Source organism: Rhinolophus sinicus, linkage group LG17 (genome assembly GCF_036562045.2).
Source record: "Rhinolophus sinicus isolate RSC01 linkage group LG17, ASM3656204v1, whole genome shotgun sequence".
Lineage (NCBI taxonomy): Eukaryota > Metazoa > Chordata > Mammalia > Chiroptera > Rhinolophidae > Rhinolophus > Rhinolophus sinicus.
Window position 1 is genome coordinate 6211232 of NC_133766.1, and position 27980 is coordinate 6239211.

The 27980-nt window shown below is 41.2% G+C and overlaps 1 protein-coding gene across 8 annotated transcripts; it reads left to right on the plus strand.

The window, feature by feature from the left end:
• The first annotated feature begins 253 nt into the window (after positions 1-253).
• Positions 254-27980, plus strand: ZBTB37 (zinc finger and BTB domain containing 37). 8 transcript variants are annotated; one of them, XR_012492841.1, is made up of 5 exons: positions 346-1033; positions 2139-3095; positions 4704-4803; positions 10346-11365; positions 19978-27980. XR_012492841.1 is itself a non-coding variant. In XM_019724876.2 (4 exons), the coding sequence occupies exons 2-4, from the start codon at positions 2173-2175 to the stop codon at positions 10832-10834; spliced, it is 1512 nt and encodes a 503-aa protein (XP_019580435.1). In that variant the 5' UTR covers positions 254-300; positions 2139-2172; the 3' UTR covers positions 10835-27980. The 8 variants fall into 8 exon arrangements, 7 of the variants coding, with proteins under 7 accessions (XP_019580435.1, XP_074178192.1, XP_019580523.1 ...); XM_019724876.2 differs by lacking the exon at positions 346-1033 and adding an exon at positions 254-300 and having other exon boundaries at positions 10346-27980; XM_074322091.1 differs by lacking the exon at positions 346-1033 and adding an exon at positions 256-300 and having other exon boundaries at positions 2136-3095; positions 10346-27980.

Here is a 27980-nt window from a genome sequence, read left to right on the forward strand (position 1 = left end):
CGTTTCAGCTCCGCCTCCAGGCCCACCTCCTTCCCTCCCTGTAAGCCCGCCCCCTCATCATTGTGGGCGGGGATACGAACGGCCGCGTGACGCGAGGCTCCCACCCTCCTACCGACTGAGAAGGAAGAGAGGGAAGGGGAGGGGGCGCGAGGGACGGAAAGCGCTTGGGGAGGGGGAAGGCGGGCGGTGTAAGAGTGAGTGATTTCCTTCCGGCACGTCGCCCGCTCTGGGGGAGGGGGTGGGGGGATTCACTTCCGGGACGGTGTTGCGGCCCATTCCGGCCCATTTCCACCCCCGGAGGTAGGTGCTGCTCCTTGACTGGGCTCGGGCCCCGCACTCCGGTCCCGCTGCCCTACCCCGGGGCCGCGCTGCCCGATCTCCGCTGCAACCTGCTCCTGGGGCGCTCAGCCACTTCCCTTCACCCCCTCGCAAGGCACCCGGAGACCTTCCACCCTCTTGGCCCCGGGCCGGGCGGAGGTACCGGACCCGCCCCCTCGCCGAGCCCCTCCCTCAGGACCCCGGGATGGGCGGCCCCCTCCCCCACCGGAGCCCGGCCACACCCAGACACACACACCCACCTCTGGGCAGCTCCCCGCCCGCCTACGCCTGCCGCCTGGACCCGGTCCCGGGGCGACGCCCCCTTCCCGGTCCTTTACCCTCACCTGATCGCTCGTTGCCGGGCCGCACGCCTTGCTCCCCCTCTCGTCCCCCGCCCCTCGGTGACATTTCGCCGCTCAGCCAGTTCCCGGCTCCCCACGTTTCCTAACGCCGACGAAAGCCGCTCAAGTACCGGAGCGGCCAACCCCAAGCCGTTCCCGATTCTCCCTCTTACAGCTCTCACCCCTCCAGTGCCGACGGTAGAGAAAGACCTTACTCCAGGGGCTTCCTCCTCACTGGGGAATTGCCGGAACGAGCAAACAAAACAGGCGCTGGTGTAGGCTCCAAAATAAACACATCTGAATTCATGATGACATCGACAGAGGCTCTTACTGGATTAAAAGTTTTCAAACAATCAAAAACGCTTTGGAAAAAGGTCAGATTGGCTAAAGTTGGTTCTTAAAAGCAGTGTGTACACTTTCCTATGTAGTGATAAGTGTGTCCTAAATGCGGGCAATACTGGGAGCTTGTCAGGATAAGTTCCCAAAGTTTCAGGTCTTAGGTAACTGAAGTTTTATAAATTTACAGATAAATGAAAACACATTGGGCTCAAGTCAGTGCTTTCCTATTGGGATTTATGCAAACTGTTCTCAACCTCTGAAGAATGTTGGATGCAATTACAGACATAAGTGTTTCCGGTATTTTTAAAAACTCTTAATGTAGAAATATTGGCCATACTTGGTAAATGCTCTACTTTTTACTAGCTTTCATGAACCAAATTTCAGAATTAAAGTATCACCACCACCCTGAAATTCCCAACTTTGAATTTAGATAGAGGCAGGTATATCTACCCTTTTCTCATTCTGAGAGTGAAGTTCAAGTTCTCTGCATCTTGATTGGGTCCTGTAGCATCTTTCCTAACCTAGAGTTTGCCTCAGTCCTAAACTCAAAGCCTTTTTTGTGAAGGCTGTGGCTCTTCAGCTTAGAAATAATGGCTTACATTCTTGTGGGATATTAGTGACTTTCTATAATAATAAACATAACTCACGAAACAGTAGTCAAATGCTAAGAGGGGTATCTAATCAACCCATCTGTGTAATTACATTGATTCAAAAAACTTAAGTCTCATTTATTTCCTCCAAAGAAAAGCTGTCACAGGATTTCATAGTGTGTGCAAATACCTTATAGTTAACACTTAAAAAAAACGCAAAAAAACGGTCACAACTGCTTTTCCCCCCTCTATTCTATTGAACTTCTGTTTTAATGTTGCATAGCTTGTTAGTAAAGAAAACATGGGCATAACTAGAATTTTTAGGAGTCTAACAATCATTTTTTGGTTTTCACAGCATCTTGCTGTGAAACCTGAACTGAAAAACCTGTTGGTACTACTTTTCTATATCTAAACATAAGGCAGGTTATCTCTTTTTACTGGAAGGTTTTGAAATTTTGCCAAGTAATATTTGTAAACAGGTTTGAATTGGAAAGCATGAGGGAAGTGAAATTATAATTACTGATGAGAATATGGTTTCCTCTTTCAGCAGGGTTGAATGCCTGCCTGCACCCTCGGGCCCCACCATGGAGAAAGGTGGTAACATACAACTGGAGATCCCTGACTTCAGCAACTCCGTCCTGAGCCATCTCAACCAGCTGCGCATGCAGGGCCGGCTCTGTGATATCGTGGTCAACGTGCAAGGACAGGCTTTTCGGGCTCACAAAGTGGTCCTGGCTGCCAGCTCCCCCTATTTCCGGGATCACATGTCCTTGAACGAGATGAGTACTGTCTCCATTTCAGTCATCAAGAACCCCACTGTTTTTGAACAGCTCCTTTCTTTCTGCTACACCGGGAGGATATGCCTGCAGCTGGCAGATATCATCAGCTACCTGACAGCTGCCAGTTTTCTGCAGATGCAGCATATCATTGACAAATGCACACAGATCCTGGAAGGCATTCATTTCAAAATTAACGTGGCCGAGGTGGAAGCGGAATTAAGTCAGACGAGGACAAAGCACCCAGAGAGACCACCAGAGTCTCCCACGGTGACACCCAATCTAAACCGCTCCCTTAGCCCACAACATAATGCCCCAAAGGGAAGCCGGCGAGGTCAGGTGAGTGCCGTGCTGGATATCAGGGATTTCAGTCCTCCCGAGGAGTCCACCAGCCCGCAGATCATTGAACAGAGTTCTGACGTGGAGAGCCGGGAGCCCATCCTTCGGATCAATCGAGCAGGACAGTGGTACGTGGAGACAGGAGTAGCCGACCGAGGGGCACGCAGTGATGATGAAGTGAGGGTTCTTGGAGCCGTCCACATCAAAACTGAAAATCTGGAGGAGTGGCTTGGGCCTGAGCATCAGCCTTCCGGAGAAGATGGGAGCAGCGCGGAGGAAGTCACTGCAATGGTGATTGACACCACCGGCCATGGTTCCGTGGCACAGGAAAATTACACGTTCGGATCTTCAGGAGCCAAGGCGGCTCGGCCCACGAGCAGTGAAATCGACAGGTACGTTCAGTTTTGGTTACCCGCCTACTGGCCATGGTGCAGACATCACTAAAATGGGCCCCTGTGTGATGAGCATCTTCCTTACTTGAGGTTCTCAGCCAAAATAAGTTGTGTTGGGGAAACTGGAGGTGTGCCAAAAGACTTGCATTCTTATTTTTTCAAAGCAGGAAGCTCTAGTCCTGAAGTATTCACAGTGTTGTGAGAACTATGGTAAAGTTAGACACTTCATGAATCAGAATACCATCTGCAGCCACCCGAGGATCAGTAATTGCCAGGGCTTCCTGGAAGTGCCAGGCAGGGAGCTGACCATCAGCCGGTATGTTGTCACACAGGTGGGTGGCCTGGGAGGACTTTTACTTGCCTTTGTAGCACTGTTCACTTTTCTTTGCCCCCACCTACCAGATGAGAGGAAGTACGGTACCAGCACTGATTGTTCCTTTTCAGTTAATGCAATCACAGTACGGGAATTCCACAGAAAAGCTTTTTGGATGGTTTTCATTCCTTTTTTCACTTGTCCTTTGGTGATGTCTTCCCTGGTTTTCACTGATGCCTGCTACTACCACAAGCCTGAGAGTCTGTTTTTATAACCAGTGCTACCATGACCTGTGCCTCCCTTGTCTCTTTGTAGTACATTGCAATTGTTAGCACAGTTCTCTTCGGTAGAAATAGCAATAGTTTTAATATAAGTAAATTGAAAGACGGTCTCTGTTGAATATTTCTTTTTTTCCATTGGTTCACATCTGGTCTTAAGAGACATGTGTCACAGAAATTCAGATAGTATATGCTGTACCCACTTCAGGTGGTCTTGATTTGAGTGTTTTCCTTCTTGTGTCCTTAATAGTTAAAACATTCTTGAGCACAATACTTGTTGTCCCTCATGTTAGTACTGTATCCGAATAGCTTAAATGCCCAATACTTTTAAATCTCTATGATCTATGTATCAACAATCCAAAATATGTAGCAAATTATCATGGAGTCTGGGGGAAGGAACAACCAAAAATCTAATAGTTACATAGAAAAAACAAAATTATAGACCCATTTTGTTTTTTTTGTGTGTTTTTTTTAATTGGGGCTTATTGGAGAACAGTATGTTTGTCCAAGGCCCGTCAGCTCCAAGTCGTTGCCCTTCAATCTAGTTGTGGAGGGCGCAGCTCAGCTCCAAGTCCAGTCGCCGTTTTCAATCTTAGTTGCAGGGGGCGCAGCCCACCATCCCATGCCGGAAGTGAACCAGCAACCTTGTTGTTAAAAGTTCCTGCTCTAACCAACTGAGCCGTCCGGCCGCCCCATAGACCCGGTTTCAATTAATTCTTTTATGGTCTCCCAGTACTTACGTAAGGATAGAAGCTTATATTTAGCCTTAGCTTCACCGGGTCGTGTGGCCTATCTGCTATGTCATTTTGTGTTTCTTACATTTACTAGGGCAACCTTTCTTGTCTTATTTCAAGTCAGATCGTATATATTAACTTTCTGAAAGTATTTCTTAGTAATCTGTTGTTCAGATTGTTCCCCCTTCCTCAAGCCATGGGATGAAGAGGGTGGACATCATAATTGTTGAAGTTCCTTAACACTCCTTTGCTATTAGTCCCCTTTTTGCTCCTCTTCCGACAGATTTAGCCCCTCCGGCAGTGTTGTCCCCTTGATGGAGAGATACAGAGCCAAAAGTGAGTCTCCTGGGAGAATCGATGAGCCTAAGCAGCCCAGCTCCCAGGTATGTAGTGTGAATGTAGGATTGCTGAGGTGGCTGAAGAAATTGCCACTGTGTGTGACAGAATAAATGACTCAAAAAGGAAAGACGTAGGAGAGGGAATGGTGAGCCTGTTAAATAAACAGTGTATGTGATGACTTTTTGTCTTCATTCTTGCTTGTGAGCGTGCAGGAAATACACTTTTGGTATCAGCAGAGTTTGGGAAATAGAAAAGATGAGATTGTGGAACTCTCCTGATTATAGAACTAGTGTATGGTTCTGAGAGTAGTAATAAAAAAATAACCCCCAAAACTACATGTGGGTCATTTAGGACCTGGGATGGAGAGTCTGATTCTGTATGTGTGTGGGTATAACACTACATAATTCACTAATTTATGTAATATTATGTATTTGTAAACCAATGCTTGTGCATTTTTGTATACGTTTTCATTTTTGTATCCTTGTATCTTTTCATTCATTTTCTTCGTGAATCTTTTGTTAGACTAAAATGTTCTAGAAAGGGTAGGAATGATGTCTTCTATTTTCTTTGCAACTCTCCTTAGCAAATAGTATAAGTAGTTGATTGATACTTTTGTTTATTTTTTCTCACAGGTCTCTATCATTGGACATTGATTTTTAAAAAGATGGTGAACTCACCAAGTAGAACATAATACACTTTTGCTCTTTAAACGGAAACTGGTGGATTAAGATTACATTGCTAATTTTTTTAGCTTCTATATTATACTGATAGTATCTTGTTTAGTTTTTATCTAAACAGTGGATGTTTATTGTGTCCACAGTATAGTAACAGCAGCGAGACATTGTTACAAACTATATTTACTTTCATATTATCATGCCAATTTTTCAGACCAAAAAAGGAATCGTAACTATTACGAGAGAACTGTTTAGTTTTAATAAGGTGTTAGAGAAAATGTTAGGAGAATGGAGGAAAAGTAAGTTTACTCATATAATTAGGGCACTTTTTCTCCTCATCTCTCAAATAAGATGTGATGATTATGGGAAGGTGACTCTTATACAAATAAATACAGCTATGAGATACTGTTTTTATTTAAATACTAACAAAATATGCAAAACACATATAGATAAAACTAGACTTCAGTAACAGTAGGTGGGAACAGGAATACTTAAAAGGCAGTTACTAGAATCAACATCCACCTAAGGAAAGTGTTACTCAGGAGAGTTTAAATGCAATATTTCATGAAATAGTTAGAAAGAGATAACTTATTCCATATGTAGATGGAATAGGGATAAAAACTGGAATTCTACAAGGGTGTTTAGCTGACTGAAGCAGAAGGTACAGGATACAAAGGAATAGAAGATAAGTAATACTGTCTGGAGATGGTATTAAAAGATGAGGTGATATATGCCCTGACATGTATGAAAGTTTATTATGGTGAGTCTACTCACCAGTTATTTTTTCCCGCCACAAAGAACCAAACAGGACATGGACTTACATTACAGCGAGAACAAATTTTAATAGACTTGAAGAGCTTCCTGATTTTAAGGGTGGTTAAACTGGCACAGACTACTAAGGTCACTTCTTTACTCAAAAATACTCTCCGGTTGTTTTCTTTTTTCTACCATGTGAAGGTTAAAATACTTGGCTTCACGTTCCACAGAATTTACAATCTTTCTAACCCAGCTTTTCTAACCACCCATCAGCATTCACTGTCTTATCCCAAACAGGCGGACTTTCTCTGTGTGTCAGAACCACATCAAACTTACTCCTGTCTCAGCACCTTGTCTGGGATGCCCTGTTCTTCCCGGGTATCTGCATCCACCCAAGGCCCAATGCCCTAACTAGCCCAGACCTCTTTGATCTTTCCTTGAACTCCTATAGTATTGGCAGTATTTGTAGTATTTGTATGATATAATTTTTCCTAATTCTCTACTGACTCATAGAAATCATTTTCTATTTGCATTAATTTTGTGTCTCCTAGATTGAAATCTCCTTGAGAGCGGAGTCCATATTTTGTAATCTTTGTATCTGACATTGTCTTATCCAGCACCCAATAAGTAGTTGTTGTTTTGCCACTAAGTAATTATGAGTAACTGAGGTTACTTAGTAGTCGTCCAATAAAGAGGCACCTACTAAGTAGGAGGGTATGTAATTGCCTGTGAAATCTTCAGTTTTGGAGATCTTTAAATAAAATTAAGAACCAGCTCAGATGATTTTTGAAGTTCCTTCAGTTCTGTGAGTCTCCGATTGTAATTGAAGGTTAGGATGGTGGATGGCTTTGAACACCATGTCAAGAATCTAGACTGCTATTTGTTTTGAAAAATGGGGAAATCATTTATGTGGAATTTATTCATTATTTCGAACACTTCGTTAAAAAAATAGTTACTGCACACCTACTACATACCAGGCACTGGTCCAGTTCTGGGATATTCTGCAGTGCAGATGTCCCTGTGCTCACAGAGTTTACAGTCTAGTATGGAATTGCCCAGTGGGAAGAATGAAGTGACCCACCTCTTAGTGACAGAACTGGGAGCAGCCAGTCTTGTCCTTGCCTCTTTTTAAAGTTCTAAGGAATAAAACTACCAAATACATCATTGCCTTTGACAAGGACCTAATCTACAGTTCATGCTCAGTCATTGGCTCTTCCATTGCAGCTTTACTGCAATATTTTTTTTACATGAGATTGACCACAATGTGTGAGTTTTGTGCTTACAGTTCATCACAGATGGCTAAAATACATTTACTTTTCTGCTTATGGGCCATACTGGTATGACAGTACTTTCCTTAGAAAGTTAAGCAGGTTGTTTTTATGAATAATACTGTGTATCCTCAAGATTATGAATAATGTGGGTTTGTAATGTTTCTTAGTAGGTACTATTCATTGAGCCTCATTATCTCATTCAATGCTCTTAGCAACCTATGAGATAGATGCTAGTATTGTATTCATTTTACAGATGAAGCGACGCATAGCGTAGTTAAATAACTTCCTCAAAGTCAGTAAGTAGGACACAGATTTGCACCCAGGTTCCAGCATCGTTTGCTGTACAGTACAGTAACATGGGTTCAAAATGCGTATTTCAAAGTACTGTGACCATGTTTGAGTCTCCTGAGACTCCAGTAGAGCTGGCAAAGCACCTGCTGACCTTTTCATTTTAGAGGAGAAAGCTAAACCTCAGAGAAGGTGTTCTGCGCATAGTCCGTGGTTACCTAGGACCGCTTACTGGGATAATCCCTCAGTCTTCGGATGAGTTCAGTTTGTATTATCCAGGGAATTGGAGCAGAAAGGAAGTTGATGTCCAACAAATCAGAAATCATCTAAAACCTCAGTCTTAGCTGTTCCGTGAGTGACTGCACATGCTGCTTCCCAAACCTGCTGAGAACTGCCTCTGTTCTGTTGGAAATTCTGAAGAGCATTGTAGCTAATGTATGTGAAAGGAGGCAAAACACATTTTTAGACATTTAAGAAAAGGGCACAAGATTAATTGCATATGCATGTGTGTGTGTGCGCGCACACGTAATAAGTTCAGAAGCCAGCAGGCTAAAAATATCACTAATTTCTGGGGCGGCCAGTTAGCTCAGTTGGTTAGAACACGGTGCTCTTAATAACAACGTTGCTGGTTCGATCCCCACCTGGGCCACTGTGAGCTGCATCCTCCACAACTAGATTGAAACAACTGCTTGACTTGGAGCTGATGGGTCCTGGAAAAACACTTAAAATACAAATAAAAGTTTAAAAAAAAAAACGCTAATTTCTGAATGCTAATATCTTAATATAGAATTTTGAATGAAAACCGTTTATAAACCCAAGATCTTTAAATTATTAATTCAAAGAAATATATTTTTTCTACTCCAGCTTTCAGATAAGAGGAACCCATGTTTATTTCACATATGAAATACTTTGACTATTTAGATCATTATCAGATTAGGTAAAAAAAAAATTGAGGTTTTATTTAATTGATATTAAGGAATTAGTTATTCCTTTTAGGTGTGATAGTAGCATTTTGATTATATTAAGAAAAAAGAATCCTCATATTTTAGAGATCTGTACTAGAATATTTATGGATGAAATTATGTCTGTGAATTTTTTTTCAAAAATAATATGAGAAAGGAGAGAGATACATGAGGGTAAATAAAAAAATTGTCCATGGATTCATAATTGTTGGGTGATGGTATTCAACATACTATTCTGTCTAAAAATTCTAATAAAAAGTTTACATATATCGTTTGGCCTTCATAAAGAAAGTAAATCAGAAAAGGATAGCATTTATTTTGCAATGACTTAAAGCATTAGTTGTCCAACAGCAGAGTTCTAATTCTGCTTTTATAATAATTGCTTTTTAATGTCAAGTAAATTAGTTATCGCAATGTAAGAAATTTAACTTGGCGGGAGGTACTTTATAAATTAAGAGAGGTTGGAGATTACTCTGTGTACTTTTAATAATCTGTTTAAATCAATTAAAAAACTGCAAATAATAGGTATATAAAATTAGATAGTAATTTGTTTGCCTTTAGTATAAACAGTTGGAAAAGTGAATTAGCAACGTCATTAGGAATGTGTATTTCCCGTTACTCTTTGTTTTGTCTGTTTTGTTCAAACGTTTTATCTTTAGTTCAGAGAGTAAAATCAGAAACCAAGTCTTGTACTTCTTGCTCTGACATTGTATTTGATGGACAGTAATCAGTCAGTAAATACTTATTGAGAATCAATTTGTGAAAAGCTTATAGGAAAGAGTAACCCAGCTAGTAAATTCATATTCAGTCTCGTTTCCTTTTCCAGCTCTTCTGTCAGTTTGCTCTGAGGTCAGTTAAACTTTGAGTAGTGCTGGAATGAAGATAATATGTTAGTATGGCACTGAAATACTTTGGGATAAAAAGGAATGCTGTCGCCTACAAATTGTATACGTTTTTATAAAGCCAGTTACTAATTGATTAAATTTTGGTATCAATGATAATGCCATAAGTATAATTTATAATGTGCTTGTCATAATGTCAGATATACTAGCCATTAGGCATGTTACATGTAGCTATTTAAATTTTAATTGAAAGCAATTAACATGAGAAATTAAAAAAAAAAAACATGAAAAATTTAGTTCCTCAGTCACACTAGCCATGTTACAAATGCTTAATAGCTGCATATGGCTAATAGCTACTCTATTAGATGGTGCTGATAAATAAACATTTCCATCATCACAGAAAGTTCTAGTCGACCAGTACTGTCTGAGTACCTACGTGATTATCTAGATATAATTGCAAATTAGATTCCCAGAGGATGGTATGTGTGGCCTCAGAGTCTCCTGTCGCTGCAAAATAGAACATTCAATGGGGGGTTAATAAGAAGCATGCAGTTTGTTAGCCAGAAAGTAACTCTACTGTCTTGTTCTGTTATGGCAATGGAATATAGTGTCCTCAGATTTTTTTTGTTCTGTTAACATCTTTACTTTTTGGTAGTAATTAATTTCCTGTTTGGATCGCTGCTACACATAGGCATATAGCTTCATAGCAGAGGTAAAAATAGATTTGCTTTCCTTTACCATGCCCACTTAGTCGTCTATGTTGTCGTGTGCTTGTCTTGCTCGCCTGGCACAGGTAGAAGAGTCCGCAGTGATGGGAATAAGCGGCTACGTGGAGTACCTCCGAGAGCAGGAAGTATCCGAGCGGTGGTTCCGGTACAACCCCCGTCTCACCTGCATCTACTGCGCCAAATCCTTCAACCAGAAGGGGAGCCTGGACCGGCACATGCGCCTGCACATGGGGATCACACCATTTGTCTGTCGCATGTGTGGCAAGAAGTACACCCGGAAAGATCAGCTGGAGTATCACATCCGCAAGCATACAGGCAACAAGCCCTTTCACTGTCATGTTTGTGGCAAAAGTTTTCCCTTCCAGGCCATCTTGAATCAGCACTTTCGCAAAAACCACCCTGGCTGTATACCCCTGGAGGGGCCTCATAGCATCTCCCCTGAAACAACTGTCACATCTCGAGGACAAGCTGAGGAAGAGTCCCCTTCACAAGAAGAGACAGTTGCTCCTGGGGAAACGGCCCAGGGCTCTGTGTCCACCACTGGCCCAGACTGAAACATCGAGGGGGAGGGGGCAGACCCTCTTCCCCTTTGGGCCGTGAGCAGCCAGCATCGGCCATGGGCTGGTACTTTGATTCACAAAATGCCACATCACTCAATCGGAAGATGTTGCCAAACTAGAGGACCAGCAACATCCACGAAAGCACTAGAGGCTTTTCCCCTCCTCTTCCCACCTCACTCTTTGGAAAATTATCAAGCAAATCACCTTTCTAATTCAGGGATCAACAGCCTTGGTTTGTTAACTTTATAAGAAAAGAAATTTTTTAACAAAACAATGACAAATGGTCATTTATCTACCAGTCACGTTTGAAGACTGTACTTTGGTCCATATCATCCTCGTGGCTGTAGTTGCCCAGATCTAAAACGCAGCATGAGCCTTGATCATCTGAACCAGCCAATCACAAGTGAGAAGGAAGTAGTCATGATGGTGACGATGAGGAATCTCTTCCTTCCTTGCCAGAACATGCAGTTTCACATTTCAAGGAAAAAAAAAAAAGAATCTTGGTGCTTCTTACTGTTTTGAAAGGTTAGACCTTATCTTTATCCTGATCGGGCATCTCATACTTTGCCGGATTGTTTCGTGTAAGCAGCCATCTTGGAGTGTTTGGTGGGCAGCATCCCCGGAAGCACTTTAGGCAACTGGAAGTGAAATGAGCAGCAGTGTTTGCAATAGGTACTGCTACACTTCGGGGTTCGAGTGCTGTGTGGAGGTGAGGGGAGCAGGGAAGGAAGTCTTTGGTTTGCAAATGTGGAACAGCACAGAGCCTACTGCAACTTACTGATTGGAATTTGTAAACCATAGTGCTTGTGTATCTTTGGGTGTTAGGAGATGACTCTAGTCCAGATGCATTAATGTGTTAGGCTGACTACCAAAGTTTCATCCAGTCTCTGGCTCCTAGTTTCACGTAACAGCAATATTATAATACATCAAAAATGTCACTTTCCAGTGAAATGAGCCTGGGTTGTATCTTAAATCCACAGGTCTCCATATTTGATAATTTTTATATGAAGTTTTAAACATTTTTTTCTGCGGTATCGTGGTTGAAAAAATTCAACGTTATGGTTCCTACTGCAACCACAAATCCATTTCCTTCTACATATGTGATAGTTCATATTTTCAGTCCAATAGAAGAACCTCACTAAATCCATGTCTCATGTCTGCAAACCTAGTAAGTCATAAACCAACCACCAGCAAATTGCTGGTGACTCCAAGAGCTTTGCTTTTTAATAATACAGTACAGGGCATTTACCAGAAAACATCATGCACAGTCATGTTGCAATAAACTGATCAAGGCGTCAGTTTTGATCAGGTTTGGTTACTTAATCATTCCTAAGATTTTTAAAACTTCAAGGGACCTTTTTGGTAATTCTGGGTATTTCAGAGATTCTTCATCCGGCACTGAGTCAGAACGAACTTACCAAACATAGTTTTAGATGCCCTGTATTGCATGCAGAGAATGAAGGAGGATTACTAATGGATGCAGGCAAGTAGATGCTTACAAGTGCAAATAGAAAAGAAAAATTGCTAGCTTCTCTTAATGATCATTAATATTTTAAGAGTATTTAAATGTGTAGTGGTTTAAGAAATTGTTTTGGTGCAGAGGCATTGATAATTTTAAGAGATTTCGGAGAGGGGCTGGTCACGCCTGCACTGGTGAGCCATTTGTGAGAATATTACTAGTGTGCTCCCTTCCTGAGGATGCTTTGTGATTGTGGAAAGGAGGGTAGAAAAGATGGCATTTCTTGGATAATAGGAAAATGGAGTGCAAAGGGTAAGTCTTAAGCAATCTGGGAATTGTACATACACGTACAGTTGCACCGTATCAATAGAGAATGGTTATTTTCTGGAAAAACAGAAATGCATCTTTTTATAGGAATGTAATGATGCTACCATTTTTTAAGAGCCTACCCTCAAACATAGTGTTGAAGCTTTATTTTATCTTTAGAAGACATAGACTGGGGCATTCTCTTTCGTTGGACAACAGGTGAAAAATCACTTAGGGCCCTTTTAGGGACCAGCTATGCTCTGTGGCCTAGAAAAAGAGGAGTTGAAATTAGACTGAAATCTTGAGGGAAACATTTCAACTGGTAGTCAAGGCTTTCAGTGGACTCTGCCATCACTAAATAGGCGAGAAGTATAGAACATGCTGCTCTAGATGGAGCTTTTCAGCCTACCAAAAAAAGACTAAATCCATCCTACTTTTAAGAAATAGTATGCTGGAAAGTTCTTTATTGCTTTGTTAGTTTCTTAGATTTTATGTGAGAAAGTAGAGCTTCTTAAACGATTACCAAATTGTAAAGGTGAAGTGCAGTAATTTCTGTAAAGACAAACTTTGCAACATTTGTCAATACTCCATCCAGGGTTAGCAGCAAACACTTTAAATGAAGTAGGGACTCTCTAACAATGTGGAAATGCTACGAGGGTTTGGTGGGTTCCCGCTCCTTTCTCATTCACTTCTAATAGCTTTTGCTGCATTGATACTGTGAATAGAGTGCTTCTCGGTCACCTGGGACCATGTCAGCACTATCGTGTTTGCTGGGTCTCTCCTCCTAACTGGTCTAGCCCAGAACTGTGAGATTCATGAAAATTCAAGCCAGGCCAGCTTTTAAACAAATTCAAGTTTCTGATAGCAATTTTCCCATTTTGGTTAGAAGAGATATTATTATTCTAAATAACTATCCAAGATTCTTACGTAGATTCACTGTGACATGTACTAGTTCTTAGCTCACAGCACTGTAGGGTCCTAGGAGTTAGCAGTGTTCTATCTACATTAGTGACTAACTGTGTTGTGTGCACAGAGGATACCTCCCTTATGGGTGTATGTACTAAATGGACTTGAGCTAATGCTGAAACCTCCTTACCAAATCTTAACTTGCACGTGTCACCTTGTGAAGGGAACTGCATTAGCAATGAGAGCTAAATCATCACTGAGTGCTTTAAGGCCGTGAAATAGCAAACACTGGGACTTTTTTCCTTCATTGAGTGGCTCTTCATAGCGAAGGAGCCACCCAATGTTCTCAGCAAAAGAAGAGATGGCAGTGTGGCAGTCTGCTTTCATTCCAAGGGGCGCCTTTGATCTCTCGGAACTCGCGGATCACACACAGCACTGGCACCAACAGTAACAGAACACTACGTAGGCACAAAGGCTCTTTCTGATGACCTGTTCTCTCTTTACTCAGAACCATATTTACCTCTGAACTGAGCTGAGATTTATTGTATGTAAGATGCAAACGACCCCCAAGCCATTTCATTGGACCAGAGTGTTTAATCTAATCTTGAATACAGAAAATAAATTAGTTATTATAGGCTAGAGATTAAAGAAGGGAGATAGCAGTTAAAGCAGTTTTCTTGTTTGTTTTTTTTGTTTTTGTTTTGTTTTTTGGTATTTTTTAATGTTTCTTGTTCCCTCTACATCAGTGAAACATGGTTTTCCAAAGATGGCATGACAATAGAAATAAACCGTTTTCCTCCTAACTTAGTAGTTGAAATTTGGACTTGGTTGGAAGTGATCTGGCAGAAATATGAAATCCATCCTTAATAACTGAATAGTCTTTGATCAAAAATCACTTTTAAAAAGTTTTAGCTGTTACTTGATAGTAATTTTGTTTCTTTTAACTGTTAAAAACCATTTTGTTTGACTAGAAGATCTAACTTAAAGAAATAGAAATAGCAGGTAATGAAAAGGAAAATAAATTGAATAGTTTACCTCTTAATTATAGTGGAAAGGCTTTTAATCAGGAAAGAGTTGGAATCTTGGAAGTTTTTCTTTTTTCAGACACAACAGACGTGGTTTTTTTCCTCCTTCTCAAACATCCTTTTCCTTATCTGTTATTTAACTTGTTCAAGAACTAACAGATAAGTCTTTACTAACTTTAAAAACAGAGCTCTTATGCTAAATGGGAAAGAGTGCAAAATATTGAAGTATTTTGGTTGCTGAGATTTAGAAAAGGGACGAGAAGCAATTTAGCCAGGTAAATCCCTAAATTTGAGAGGATGCCCCTTAGCAAAGTATACCTCTGGGATTTATGGATTAGGTCAGGGTTCCACAAACTGCTTTCCTCCGGCCAAATCCTGAGGCCACCTGTTTGTGTAAAGGAAGTGATAGTGGCATAGTGCCCCAGTTACTCATTGAGGTATTTATTGCATGTGGCTGCTTTCTACTCTCATAGCAAAGTTGTGTCCTTGTGACTGAGACCACATGGCCTGCAAAGCCTAAAATACAGTATTTACTATCTGATACTTGACAGAAGAATTTGCCAGCTTCAGAATTAGGCTTGGAGGAATTACCCCCAAAATTCATCAATCCTGCCATTTTGCCTTTATATATTCATAAATTTAAAAAGGTTTTCGATTCATATCGCCATATATAGGTCAGTTTCTTGACAGAGTTTGCCATCTTTCTCTCGTTCCTTTTCTCACAACCCTCTCTGAGCTCCTTAATGATTCCCATTGCTTTAAGAGCATTTGGAATAGGCTTACCTTGCCTCAGAGGTGCAGGTAGATTAAAGTCTAGGGTGGTAGTTACAGATATAACAAAGTAATTTTAAAAAATAATTCCCACGCAGTGATGTAAGGTTAAGTGAGTACCATGTTTACATAAATTACTGTAAAAAAAACAACTAATTTTTTTATAAATCAGTCTTGCCATTCCTCTGGGTTAACTTGAACCGGTTTGCATAATGATGGCAAGGATGAATTTATTCCCATTAGTATTAAAAATTTATTTCTGTTATAATAAGTGGTTTGATTCTTATCCAAAGTACTGTTTTTCTAGATTAGAAGCCTTTAATCTTTGCTTGTACTGTAAGTCTTCACTTTAATTTTCTCAAGTAAACTCACTCTGTTCCATGTGGAGTAGTAAAAAGCCACATCGTCCTTTTCTTTTTCTAATGAATGTTCTAAAACATTAGGAAACATCTGAGGATTTCAAATTCTTCTGAGACCTATCTTCCAATTTCTGTTGCTGTCTGTAATTCTCTTGAACATATATTGGGTCTTACATATTTGTGTTGTGAATGTTTATTCTTACCGTTCAAATTGCTTATTCATGCTAGATGTGGAAAAAATGGGAAATGTTAGGATAACAATAAATAATTCTTTGCAAAAGGAGGGTATATTTGTTCCCCATTTGGAAACAATACATGGTCTTCTGAGTTCGGTTTACTTACACGAATGAAGTGTTCGAGGCCATGCTGATACAATGCAGTGAGTTCGATTCTTATTTGTGGTAAGCTCCACAGCACACACAAAGTTTGGATGAGTGACCTAGCCTTCTGGAGGGCACCTCTTCACTACTTACATTGGATATTAGTACGTTTTATATGATATACCCTCTTAGTAATGAATAGTCTTTATCTGTAAGGTTCCAGAATATTCGCCTAGATTAGCTCCAGCTTGTCTTAGAGCCCTTCTACTCATAGTAATAGCGAGTCCTTGAGATTTTGGAGCGTTGCTTTTCTGATTAATCCGGGTCACAGGACTTGGGAAAGAGCCCAGTGAGTCAGTCATCTGCACGCAGGTCTGTCTGCAGGTCTGCCTGAGGCCGTGGTGGTAGATGTCATTTAAATAGGAATCTGTTGAAAGCAGTGGAGTTTGCCAAGCATTATGGCTTCTTTGTGAATTATCAGTCTCACGTTGTGCATTCTTTGCTTTCTATCTAGTCTCTTTCACTGTTCTCAATCTTCTTATTCTTAATTGGTGCTTTCCCCAGGGCCAGTCTTTTTACTTTACAGTAAGTAGATTTTCTTGCCCAGGACAAGCCAAAGTTGGAAGTTATGAGTACTTTGAAACACTTGACCTAGTTACATTCCAAAGGATGTAATTAGTAGGAACAATGATATCAAAACCTGGAAGATACCTGTACAGACTCTCCAGTTGTATTGTGTAGGCAGACTATGTTTTCCTTCAACTGGGAGGAACAACAACGACTTAAAAGGCAAATAGTACTACACAGTGTCCTCACAGAGGGTACATATGGAAATAAATTTCTTCTCGCACATCTTTCCCATTATATAAGAAATACCTCCCATCTTAACACGGTTAAGAAAGGCCCACTAGCTCAAAAGAGTGGAAGCTGTAAACAACAAAGTAGAAGTTACAAAGGCAGAGCAGTTATGAAAAATACAAAAGTTTTCTAATGCTTGCTTCTTTCACCATCTAGTGAAGAGAGATGTATGTACAGCATCTCATGTGGCCAACAGCACAATTTAATATACTGTGAATCTTAGAATCTGAATTAATCCATAATGCCAAAAGTGAAGTATCTCATGGAAAAATATTTCTCTCTGTGAAGTTACTTACCTTAAGTGATAGGTAGCATACTGGGGAATCTGCTCCATTAAGTAATTAGTAAGTACTTTTGGGTCCCAGACAATGCTTGGAATTTGTATAACAAAAGTGATTTTAGGCATAGTTTAGATGTGGCTTCCTGTACTTGAGAATCCTAAACCCACTTGGTTGGAGTCTGGATGAATGCTTTTTCAAAGCCTGCACTTTTCACTAGAGATACAAGATCAAAAAGAAGGGACCAGAATTAACTGTACCAAGTGCGTTAGTGACATAATCACAGTTAATCCTGAAAATCCTGTGTGGTAACAACAGTAGAACTCAAAGGAGCTTACTTGTTCTGAATGCTTTCTGTGTGCCAGGCACAGTTGTATGTGCCTCACACTGATCAACTCTAATCCTATGACAATCCCATGAGGGTAGATACTGTTGTTATCTTCATGTTAGAAAGGAGAAAGCAGATGCAGAGAGGTAGACCCTGCAGTTTCACACTAGAGTTGACACTCTTAATAGATTGTGTTGCCTTTAATAGATATAATTATACCACGTACAGATGAGGAAACGATGAGCCCGAGGTCACACAGTGGATAAATCTGACAGCCAAGACTTACCAGCCTGATTCCAAAGCCCAGACTATCTCCACTGCATCATGCTGACTGTTTACTAATAGAGAATTGGGGTGAACTGGAACATACAATAGCGAGTAACAGTACTGCTTATGGTGAACTATTAATTCAACAAGAGGTTGGAAGATTTCTTCGAAAGCTAATGCAGTTGATCTCTGAGTAGATGTTGAATGATGAATGTTTCCTGGAGACATTGCCCACTGATTCAGAGGAGTCACCTGTTTGATAGGTCTAATGGTGGATGAAAGAATGAGTTACTACCAAGGCAAAACCTGACAGCTAGCATTCCAGTTATGTACTGCTGTGTACAGACTACCTAAACCATAGTGACTTAACACAACTGTTTTATGTATCTTGTGATGTTGGGGACCAGAAATTCAGGAGGGGCTCGTCTAGACAATGCTCCTGCTCCCTGTGGTGACCACTCAGGTCACTTGGTAGTATTTATTCAGCAGATGGTTGGACTGGTCTGGAGTATCCAAGAGGATGTCACTCACATGCTTTGGCAGGGAGGGCTAGCAGACTGGTGGGCTCGACAGGCCTCCTCTCCCTCTCTGGCATAGAGTCTCAGGGACTCTGTGGTCTCTCCATCAGGGCAGTCAGACTTATTAACAGTGGCAGCTCAGGCCTGCACGAGGCTGGAGAGGAGGTGCCAGTCCTCTTAAACGTCAGGCCCACAGGTGTCCTAGAGTCACCGCCATACACTGTTGGTCAGGGAAATCACCAGTCAGCCCAGATGCAAGGGGAGGGGAAATACCTTACCATTCGATGGAAGCTGTGTCAGGATTCGGGGGCCATCTTTAATCCGTTACAGGTAGTGTTCGTTTTTTTTGTCTGTCTTCCGTGTTCACTCATTCAAGTTCATGGTTTGTGCCATAGAAACCATTTATTATATCTGCTATTGAAGGAGCTAGAAGGAGGAGACCTGCAACAGATTTCATTAGTTACCAGCCCCCAAGTTTCATTTATCTTAGCCCCAAAGTTCCATTTTTGTCTTTTGTTCCCAGTTGTGAGCATTGGCCTCTTTCGTTTTGTTTTTCTGCAAAGCCGCGGTAACTGAACATGCTGAGACAGAAATGCCCCAGAGGGAGTGAAAAACTGTTCTGAACGTGATTTATCAGAGACGTCAGCTATATTTTAAGTTTACAAATAGGTGAAAACTCCTGTGGTATGGAAAATTTATATAGGTAATAAATCTCCTTCCACGGGAGTTTCTATTGAGTGCGCGAGGGATCCCAGTGTTGAGATAACGGAAAGTTTGGCCTACGTCTCCCAGCCCATCTTTACTACCTCCGCACCACCCCTGGCTCAGTCTTGTGCTGGAGATGAGTGGGTTCATCCCACTCATTACCTGTTGGATGGGAAAATCCACTGCCCAATTTGGTATGTTGTTAATCCTTTAAAATTAGTGGTTGCTGCCAGCCTCTCATCTAAAATAACAGGTTTTATGGTATTTGGTTAATTTGTCAGATTCAGGATGCTTTATTATAACTCCTTGTGGCTTATCATCATTAGACTGTTACTGCCGTCATAAGAAACGGGCAGAGAATAAGTTCTGCACTAAAAATCATCATCCCCAAATCAGTACACTTTCTAAGAGAAGGAAGGTTTGGGATTATCCATCCGTTCCTCGTGCAGTGGATTGCTGGAGAGTTAGCTGGGAGGGCTTCTTGCTGGTCACCTCCAGTTATGTAGTAAAGAGATCTCTGGCCTTAGGCCTCAGGAATTGCAAATACAGGAACAAAAGGGGTACTCAGGGCTGAAGACTTCGTCTAGGGCTCTACAAAAAGCTGGGAAGAGAAAGAGAAGACTTGGGCATTCGTAGCTGGATAACCAGGGAGGGAATGCTTGAGGCATTTAGGCAGCAAGATGAATTAGGTTTTGTCAGGTAAAGACGGGCAAATTGTAATGAATAAAAATAAAGGAGCCTTCACATAGTCTTTTTGATCCACATTTCCACTCTGGTGTACCTCAAAATCTGCAATTTGTGACAGAGAAAGCCTTTGAAAATACATTGCCAGGGAATGAAAAATCTTATGGTAATGTATGTCTCTCGTTCTGGACTGGATAGCTCCCTGGGCCTCGTCTGGATTCTCTGCCTCTTACGTTTGAAAGCATCTGGTGGTTACACAAAAATTCTGTACTGTGGTCTTGAATTGCAAAAAAGAACAAAGTCAGAAGAAAGGGAACCTGTAGATTGACAAAATATTTGTTCTTTCTTTTCAGCATCACAAGTCTAAACCATTTCAAGCCAGTCACAACAACCTGAGTGAGTAGAAATTCCTTAAGGTTTAGATTTCTGCCTGTAGTTACATCTTAACGCAGATGTTTATGTCACATTTGAAGATGATCTACTGAGTTTCCTATAAGGTAACAGAACCCTAACTCTAGTGGTTCTTCAAGGACTACTTGAAACAGGATGAGAACACAGGGAACAAAGCTTCAAGTGTTTCCTCTGAAAGCTGAGATGCTAAAACAGGGGTCGCTTAAGAGTATGACTGAAATCCACCTCTAGAATGGCTATCAGTCAGATAGCAGAGATATTTAGGATTTATATGGTATTTCTAATATTTTTACAAAAATGATTTTAAATGATGTAACTTGAAGTTTAAAAAAAAAAAAAATGAGCCTGTTTTCTTTTTGGAAAACTAGCCCAATAAAAACACTAATATAATTCAATTGTATATGCATGTGTGTTGAACACAGAGTGGTATCATTCATGCAAATAACTTTTGTGGGAAGTTCGGCTATTTTCTTAATATCTTTTTCATAAATGTATGTTTATAAATATATTTACTCATCCGCTATGACCATGGTAGTTAGTATTAGAAGCATTTTGTTAGTTGTATCATTGACTCTCAAAATCTAATTCTTGGCACAGTAGGCTATGAGAGCTTTTGTTGTCTTGTTTGTATTTTGGCTAAAGAATTTATTTCTTGCACTTTCTATTTATAAAGATGTTATTACACATTGCACCCACTTCATGCAGCTGTTCTTCAGAGACAAAAGATGCAGGTATTAAAGTGAAATGTCTCTTTAAAAGCCTGGTGAAAGGAGGGGTCCTCAAAATAACCAACCTGGCTTGCATCTACCTGAGAAGAGCTTGGGTACAGTACAAAACTTAGATTGAAAGTAGGTGTTGGGAGAGGCGTGCTGTTGCAGCAATTGCAATGCTGTTGTGAGTTGCCAGCTATGTGTATGTGATTTTATGTGTGCATGTGAGAAAAAGGTGTCTGATGAAGGCAGATAAGCCAACGTAGAATATTCTACCTCCTGTGAAAGACTGAGCATATTCCAAGGTTGCCCTGTAGCCCCGTGGGCAGGAGGCTGGATGCCTCAGCCACCGTGCACCCCATTCTCTTCTGTACTCGCTTCAGCTCCTCTACCTCTGAGCACTTGGCTGAAGAAAGAGTGTAGCTTTCTGTAGCAAGGAAAATATAGAGGCTGCAGTATCTAGTTCTCCTTGTCACATCTGGATGTTAACGTTTGCCTCTGCTGCCCAAATCAGTGTCAGAACACTTGGGTGTGGTGCTTTCGTCCATTGGCTTCTATTTGGCAAGAGTCACCAGTAGAAGTGGAGTCTTTCTGTTGTTTTCTAAAGACGCACCCAACTTCTAATGACGATGTGAAAAAGTCGTTGGAATCCTGAGTTTTCTTTTTCCCGTTGCCATTTGCAGTCCATTTTAGAGAACTGGGATATTAACCATATTTTCCTGATAATGAGCCTTCTGCTAGCACCTTGACGTGGGGGTGTGCGTGACATGGATTTTTGGATGACCTGTTTTGCTTTTCATCACTCCAAAGACAGATATTCCTGTTTTTGTTTTTTCTTAAGGATTAATGTATTTCATATTTAAGAGAGTTTTGTAAATCAACAGGAAGAAGACAATCAGGGCAGAAGAGGGCACGGGCTGTGAAGAGTGGATGTGTGTTTGTTTACAGTCTGTCCTCTCCTCATGGCGTATGGGGTGTGGGTTTTGTTAGTGAGGCCTTGGTCACTTCGTGGCATGAAAATAGTCTCTGACATTGTCTTCTAGAACTTTTATAATATTTGTTGTTTTTTCATATTTTTTAATCCATCTAGAATTTGTTGTATTTGTTTTTTAGTGTGGCCCAGGTATCCAACTTTGTTTCACTCCATGAAGACCCAATTGTTTTAAAATCTTTCATTAAATGGCTCGTTTTTTCTTCACTGATGTAAAATACTATCTTTATCTGGACTCGATTCTATTGATCCAGTTATCTTTTCCTGTACCTGTACCAGTACCAGTATCACACTGTGTCATTCCCGTTGCTCTATAGTGTATTTTGATATCGGGTAAGGTAAGCTCCTGCTCTTTGATCTTTTTCATACACTTCATAGCTATTCTTCATATTTTCTCTACCAAATGTCAACTGACTACTTTTGTTAAAAAACCATCTTGGGATTTCAATAGGATTGCATTGAATTTGTCAATTGAGGAGAATTTGTCAATTGAGGAGAATTGACATCTCTACAACATTCTAGAAATACGGTATCTCACGTCATGTGTTCATTTCTTCTTCCTGTCTGTCCTTCAGTAGAGCTTTAATGTTTTCATCACATACGTCTTACACAGTTTTTGTTAAATTTATTCCTAGGTACTTTACGCATTTTTTCTTGATATTATAAGCGGGTCCTTCTTCCACTTTTTAGTCAGTTATTCACAGTATGTAGCAAAGCTATTGAGGTTTGCATGTTGATCTCTTGATTTTGTATCCAGCCATCAATTCTCATATTACTTCCAATAAAAGATTAGTTGACTCACTTGGGCTTTTTAGGTTGTCCATCATTTCATATGCAAATACGTTTTGTTTCTTCCTTTCCAGTGCTTCATTTTTCTCATTAAATTGATTAGGACCCTCTACAGTGATGAGTAGGAGCAGTAATAACAGGCATCCTTCTGTTATTCTTGACTGAAAAACAACACAGCTGTTTAGGTGTCTGGTAGATACTTTTGGTTTCTTTCCTACTTCTAAGAGTCATTAGGAATTATCTATTGAGTGTTAGCTAATACAGTGAATAAAATGTATAGCCAGCTGCATGCAAGATCCTCAGTCCGGTTGTATGACGAGTCAAAGGACGAGTAAACAGCATGGAAGGCCTGTCCTGAAGGCTTGCCTGAGGCTGGACAGCCCACTTCCAAGGTGGCTGTCCAGGTGGTGCCGGTTGTTGGAGGGCGGCCTCGGTTCCTCCCCATATGGACCTGTCCACATGCTTGACTGAATGTCTTCACAACACAATGGCTGGCTTCCTCCGGAGGGAGCCATCTGGCAAACAGTAGGAGCTTCTGTTTTCCACGAACATTCAATTCCTGACCATTTGTCGCCTAGGTTAGAGCGGGGGTCCTCATATTTCACCAAGTTTTTATTTGTAATCTTCCTGCTCTGCCATTGACAGTAGTGAAAGCACTCAGCATTCATCCAGCATCTAGTGGACCCTAAGGGAAGCGAGCAGTGAGGACACATTTCGTCGGACGCCAGTGGCCACGCCTCTCTGGTAACGGGTGTAACAGACGTAACAGATATAATGCTCGTACCCTAACGGGGTCCTGAGCCTCCCAAGCCAGATATTCCTGTTTTTAATGCTGATACTGTTATAATAATAATCAAGATGGCCTCACTTGAATGTTGTGGGTGCCAAGAAATGTCATTTCAGTAGGAAAATGCCACTAGCAGGCCTCCTAATCTTTACAGCCACATGTAGCTGCCAACTGACTGGCTGTTTGGGGAACGAGTACACTGAGCCATGTCTACCATTTGAACACTTGTTACATCTGGGGAAGGACTGTTGGCCCCTTGATAGGTACCCTGGGAAGCTTTCTACCTTTTCATTCGAAGGCACTGGCTGGTTGTAATGTCTAAACAGGGATTCTCTGGTTAGGTGTGAAAATGAGAGTGATCGTTTTTCAGATTTTTCAAGGTTGGCATCTCTGTTTCAGGTACTAGCTGATAAGTATTTCCTTACCCGCTGACTGGGTAGGGCAAGTGATGATTCCGACAGGATGGAATTCCAAACAGTGAGACAGCATTACTCATGGGTGACAACTGATCCCGATAGTAACCTTTCCCTGAATACACTATGACTCCTGGAGGGGGATGAGGCAGTAAACTCAATGTGAATCTATTCACCACAGCTGTTTTTTTCTAACAGTAGAATAACTGTCAGCCTACAAGCCATGTTAATGTCCTAGACTCAGGAATGAAGTCCTGCTTAGGAAAATTCTTCCTTCTGGCTTATCTTTTGTTTATGCCGAGTCTTGTCCTAGGCCTGTCCCCAGCTATTTTGCTGTACCTCATACTTAAGGAGCAGTCTTACCTAAATCAATAATTCACTGTTAGCATGTGGCCTCTTATAGCTAAAGTGATTTACATGAAAACAAAAATAAAAAAGTGAGAAATGCCTAGGGAGTTTCTTTGAGGCAGGTTAAATCTGTGAATCTGGGAGCAAGCATGGGGGCTTACCTTTCCTCCCTCTGCTGGGTGAACACTGGCCTCCACGCTTTCTATTCCAGAGCCAGTCGACTCCATCTTGACTGCGTGCTGTGATCATCTGGGGCATTTAAAAAACCACTGACATTCACGTTTAATTGGTCTGCTGTGCAGCCTGGGTTTGAAAAGCTCCCCCGATCATTCTGATGGGCAGCCAAGGATGAGAATCACTGTCTGGGGACCCTGGGGTCTTTGGCAGGGTAACCTTAATATGTTTCTGTCTTTCTCATAAGATCCCTTTATTGATACCCCAGGCATGGCTCTGGGTTTAAAGCTTCCAGTAGGCCAAGGCAAAGGTGATACAATGGATCATCCATTTGTCCTCACATATTGGAGAGAGAGGTTGCCATCCATCCAGTTCCCTTTCAATACCAAACATAAAATATGCAAAAGTCAGCAAAACAAATTTTCAAAGTCTGGTCTCCAGAGTCCTCTTTCCTTTGCATATTATTTCAGTGGAGATTTGTTAACTCTGCTAGCTAAAATAGAGCCCTTGAACTTATTAAAAGAGCCAAGCCCAAGCCACCTAGGGTGATTTCTATTTGCAAAATAAACAAGAAGCATTGTTAAAGTTAATGGAGAAAGAAATGACTCCTTCCTGGGGTGATGATAATACATTTGATTATTTGTCTCTTAGCATGTCTTCTAAGTGGGATTTCAATGTAAAGTGACTTTCACTTTTCCTTACTTCTTTGCAAATGAAATGCACTAGCTAATATTTCTAAATTTACATGAAATGTGAAATGACTCATTTTAGCATCTTTGTTGCAGGCTGTCACAGACCTAATCCAGTGACTCCCAAATGAGGTTCTTTCATTCTTCCCACCGATAGTGATAGTAAAGACCCCTGCCCATGGCAGACCTCCCACGTGGTAAGGGGAAGGGGAACTGTTTGATTACCCTTTAAAAATGGGAATCACTGTTCAAACTAACTAGCTACCAAGTGATTTCTAATCATGAAAGAGAGCTGTGTTTAAGAACAGGTTTAAATATAGCAGTTTCTCTTCTAGGAGAATTTTGGGCACCGTTGAAATTTTCACTCATATATTGCCTACAAATAATGGACCATTTAAATGTCAAATAGGTGGTCTGTTTGAGAAGAACAAGTGGGTGGAAGGAAAGATTGGTTAGTGCAGAGGACTGAGTTAGCCTCAGGCTATGACATTTCATTATGGTAACTTTAAGGCCTGGCTATTTACTTAGCATGTAAATGCTGCAATGTCACTTATTAAAAAACTCCTCCCTATGCCTTAGAAAATTTGCGAAGGCTTCCTGATATTGGTGGGATTGAAAAGCAGTAGCCTCTGGGACTTGTCTGTATCCGGAGAGTAGCCCGTCGGGTTTTCATGCTGAAGAACATTGTAGAATACTGTGAAACATCATTGAGCTTTGTGCAAATCATACCACACTGGATTTTGAGAGTGGGGGGAGTAGAGGAAGTGGATGGGAAAGTACTGGTAAAAAAAATAAATATATAATCTTGTACTATATTTTAAGTCAGGAGTGAAACAAAATTCTCTATTGGGACTGTGAAGTTCGGTCAAGTTTTTCTGCCTTTCTGGGTTGGCTTGCTGATTCCTCTGAAACCTCTAAGAAATTTTTCCTGGAACAGCTAAACAAATGCTAGTCTCACTACACAGTTTCACCCCCTACCCAATCCCCCTACTCTCAGCAAAAGACGGACATTCCCCAACTGTAGGCAGAAGCAGTGTGTTCTGTCTCTCCGTTCATTGACTTTTCATCTGTCATGGTCTATTTTCACAGTTTTAGCCTGTTCCATCATGTTGTGATCTAATAGCAGGACTTAAATAGATCTGCCAGTTCAGTCAGGACCCAATGGCTTCTTTAGGAATCTTAAAACCAGAACTCTCAGTTTTTGGCATGTTGGCATAAGCGAGTAAAGGGAGACGTGCATTGGAAGAGCACTAGAATCAGCTCTTCCTGATTTCAGGGTGGGACCCACTCGAGCTCTGCCTCTGGGAGAAGAGAAGGCTGAGGGTTCAAAGACAGTCATGCGGCCGAAACTCAGTTTCCTTCAGATGGACATGGTCTGGAAGAAATCTGTCAAGTGTTCTCTATGGTGCTTATAGGGTGGGTGACAGCTGTCCCCCATCTACCTGTTCCTGGCGCTGTGCCTTCCCACTGGTCACTGTGAAAAGCAGATCACACTGGACTCAAAGGTCAGAATCCAGGTCAATTTCCCCCCCTCCGCATCTTGAGCCCGTCACTTCTTCGCATAGCTAATAATGTAGCATTGACTTCTCTTTGGAAAACTCTGGGGTTTGTCCAAGAAACAGTAAAGCATTTAAAGGAAACAGTCAGTGGTAGCTACCAAATAAAGAGATTATAGGGGGATTCACTTCCCCTCGGCTGATAGGAATTGATAGCAAGGCTCAGCGATGCCCCCTCTGCCTGACATTTAAAAGCTACCATAATGCTTGTAAGCAACAAACTTACCTAACATTTTCCCACAACTTGCTAATCAAGGATTCATGTTAAAACAGACAATCAATTTCTAAAATCTTGTTCTCCCTGAAAGGGAATGAGAGTTTTTAACTATAAGAACCTACCAGTCTGTTTTTTCCCTTTGAAAAAACTAACATTTAAGGTTTGTTTCTTTCATCTGCAGCGATTACTCCAAATCGCTGAAAGATGCCTCAGAAAAGTCAGTGAGCCAGGCTCGCCCTCTCGCACCTCTGGGGTGCTGGGCTGCGTTTGTGCATCTTATTTCCTTAGAGAATATCTGTTTTTATTATGACCTTAATTATAAATACCTATATATAGGAATAGGACTTTCTCTCTCCCCACCTTCTTTTAATCATTATCACTTAAGTGTAAACCACACTTCCCCCCACCCCCTTTTACTGAAAAAAAAGAAAGCACTTTAATTCCTAAGGAGAGTGGCTGTTCCTGGCCCTAGAGCCAGATTACTTCAGGAGGAGAGTGAGGAGGGAGAACGCTTGCCAGATCCTGTGAAATTAACCAAACACCTTAATGTAAACACACAAATAATAACATCCATTTTTAAGCTGCCCCCAAACCTTGCCAAAGGGGGGAAAAAAAACACAACCTTATGAAAAAGTTCAAAATGCCAACTGATTTGAGAAGTTTCACTGAAGAAAATACCCAATATTGACTTATTTTCTCAGCTATCAAATTGTCAGAAACTTCTGGGTTGTTTTGTGGGAGGCTGAGTTTTTTGTTGTTGTTAAAAAGTCAATGACAACACAAAGGCTACGTAAGATGTGAGCTTGACGTATGTTATTTCTAAGGATCAGATTGGTTCTCACCCTTGATTTGACAGGTGTTCTCGGCCTCTCCTCCTGGAGGTTCTCTCCTTCCCCTGATGACAAGCCAATACTTCTTGGGGGGGGGGGGGGTTGCATGTCTCCTAGAGCCCCAGCCCTGTGTGTCGGGGGAGGGGGGCGGGCAGGAGGGTGGGCAGAGACTCGGGTTGGGGGAGGGAGAGTCAGAGAGAGAGTGAAGATAAGGGTTTATATAAACATATTTAAAGCAGCTTAGCAAAAGCTTTCTTGTTGAACAGCTTTAAGAACAATGTGAATGAAATCTTAGCAACTTGGTTAGTAACCTGAAAAGTCTATTAATGTATACTTGAAATTCTGTTTGTATAAAAATACATTTTCCTCTTTATTTTAACACTGTGTAAAAGAACATTATGCATGTGAGTGGTCTGAGAATTAAATGGTTTAATACTCAGA

Coding starts and splice junctions, on each gene's coding strand:
- ZBTB37 (XM_019724876.2), top strand. CDS start 2,173: ATGGAGAAAGGTGGTAACATACAACTGGAGATCCCTGACTTCAGCAAC. Junction 3,096..4,703: donor ACGAGCAGTGAAATCGACAG/GTACGTTCAGTT, acceptor CTCTTCCGACAG/ATTTAGCCCCTCCGGCAGTG. Junction 4,804..10,345: donor CTAAGCAGCCCAGCTCCCAG/GTATGTAGTGTG, acceptor CGCCTGGCACAG/GTAGAAGAGTCCGCAGTGAT.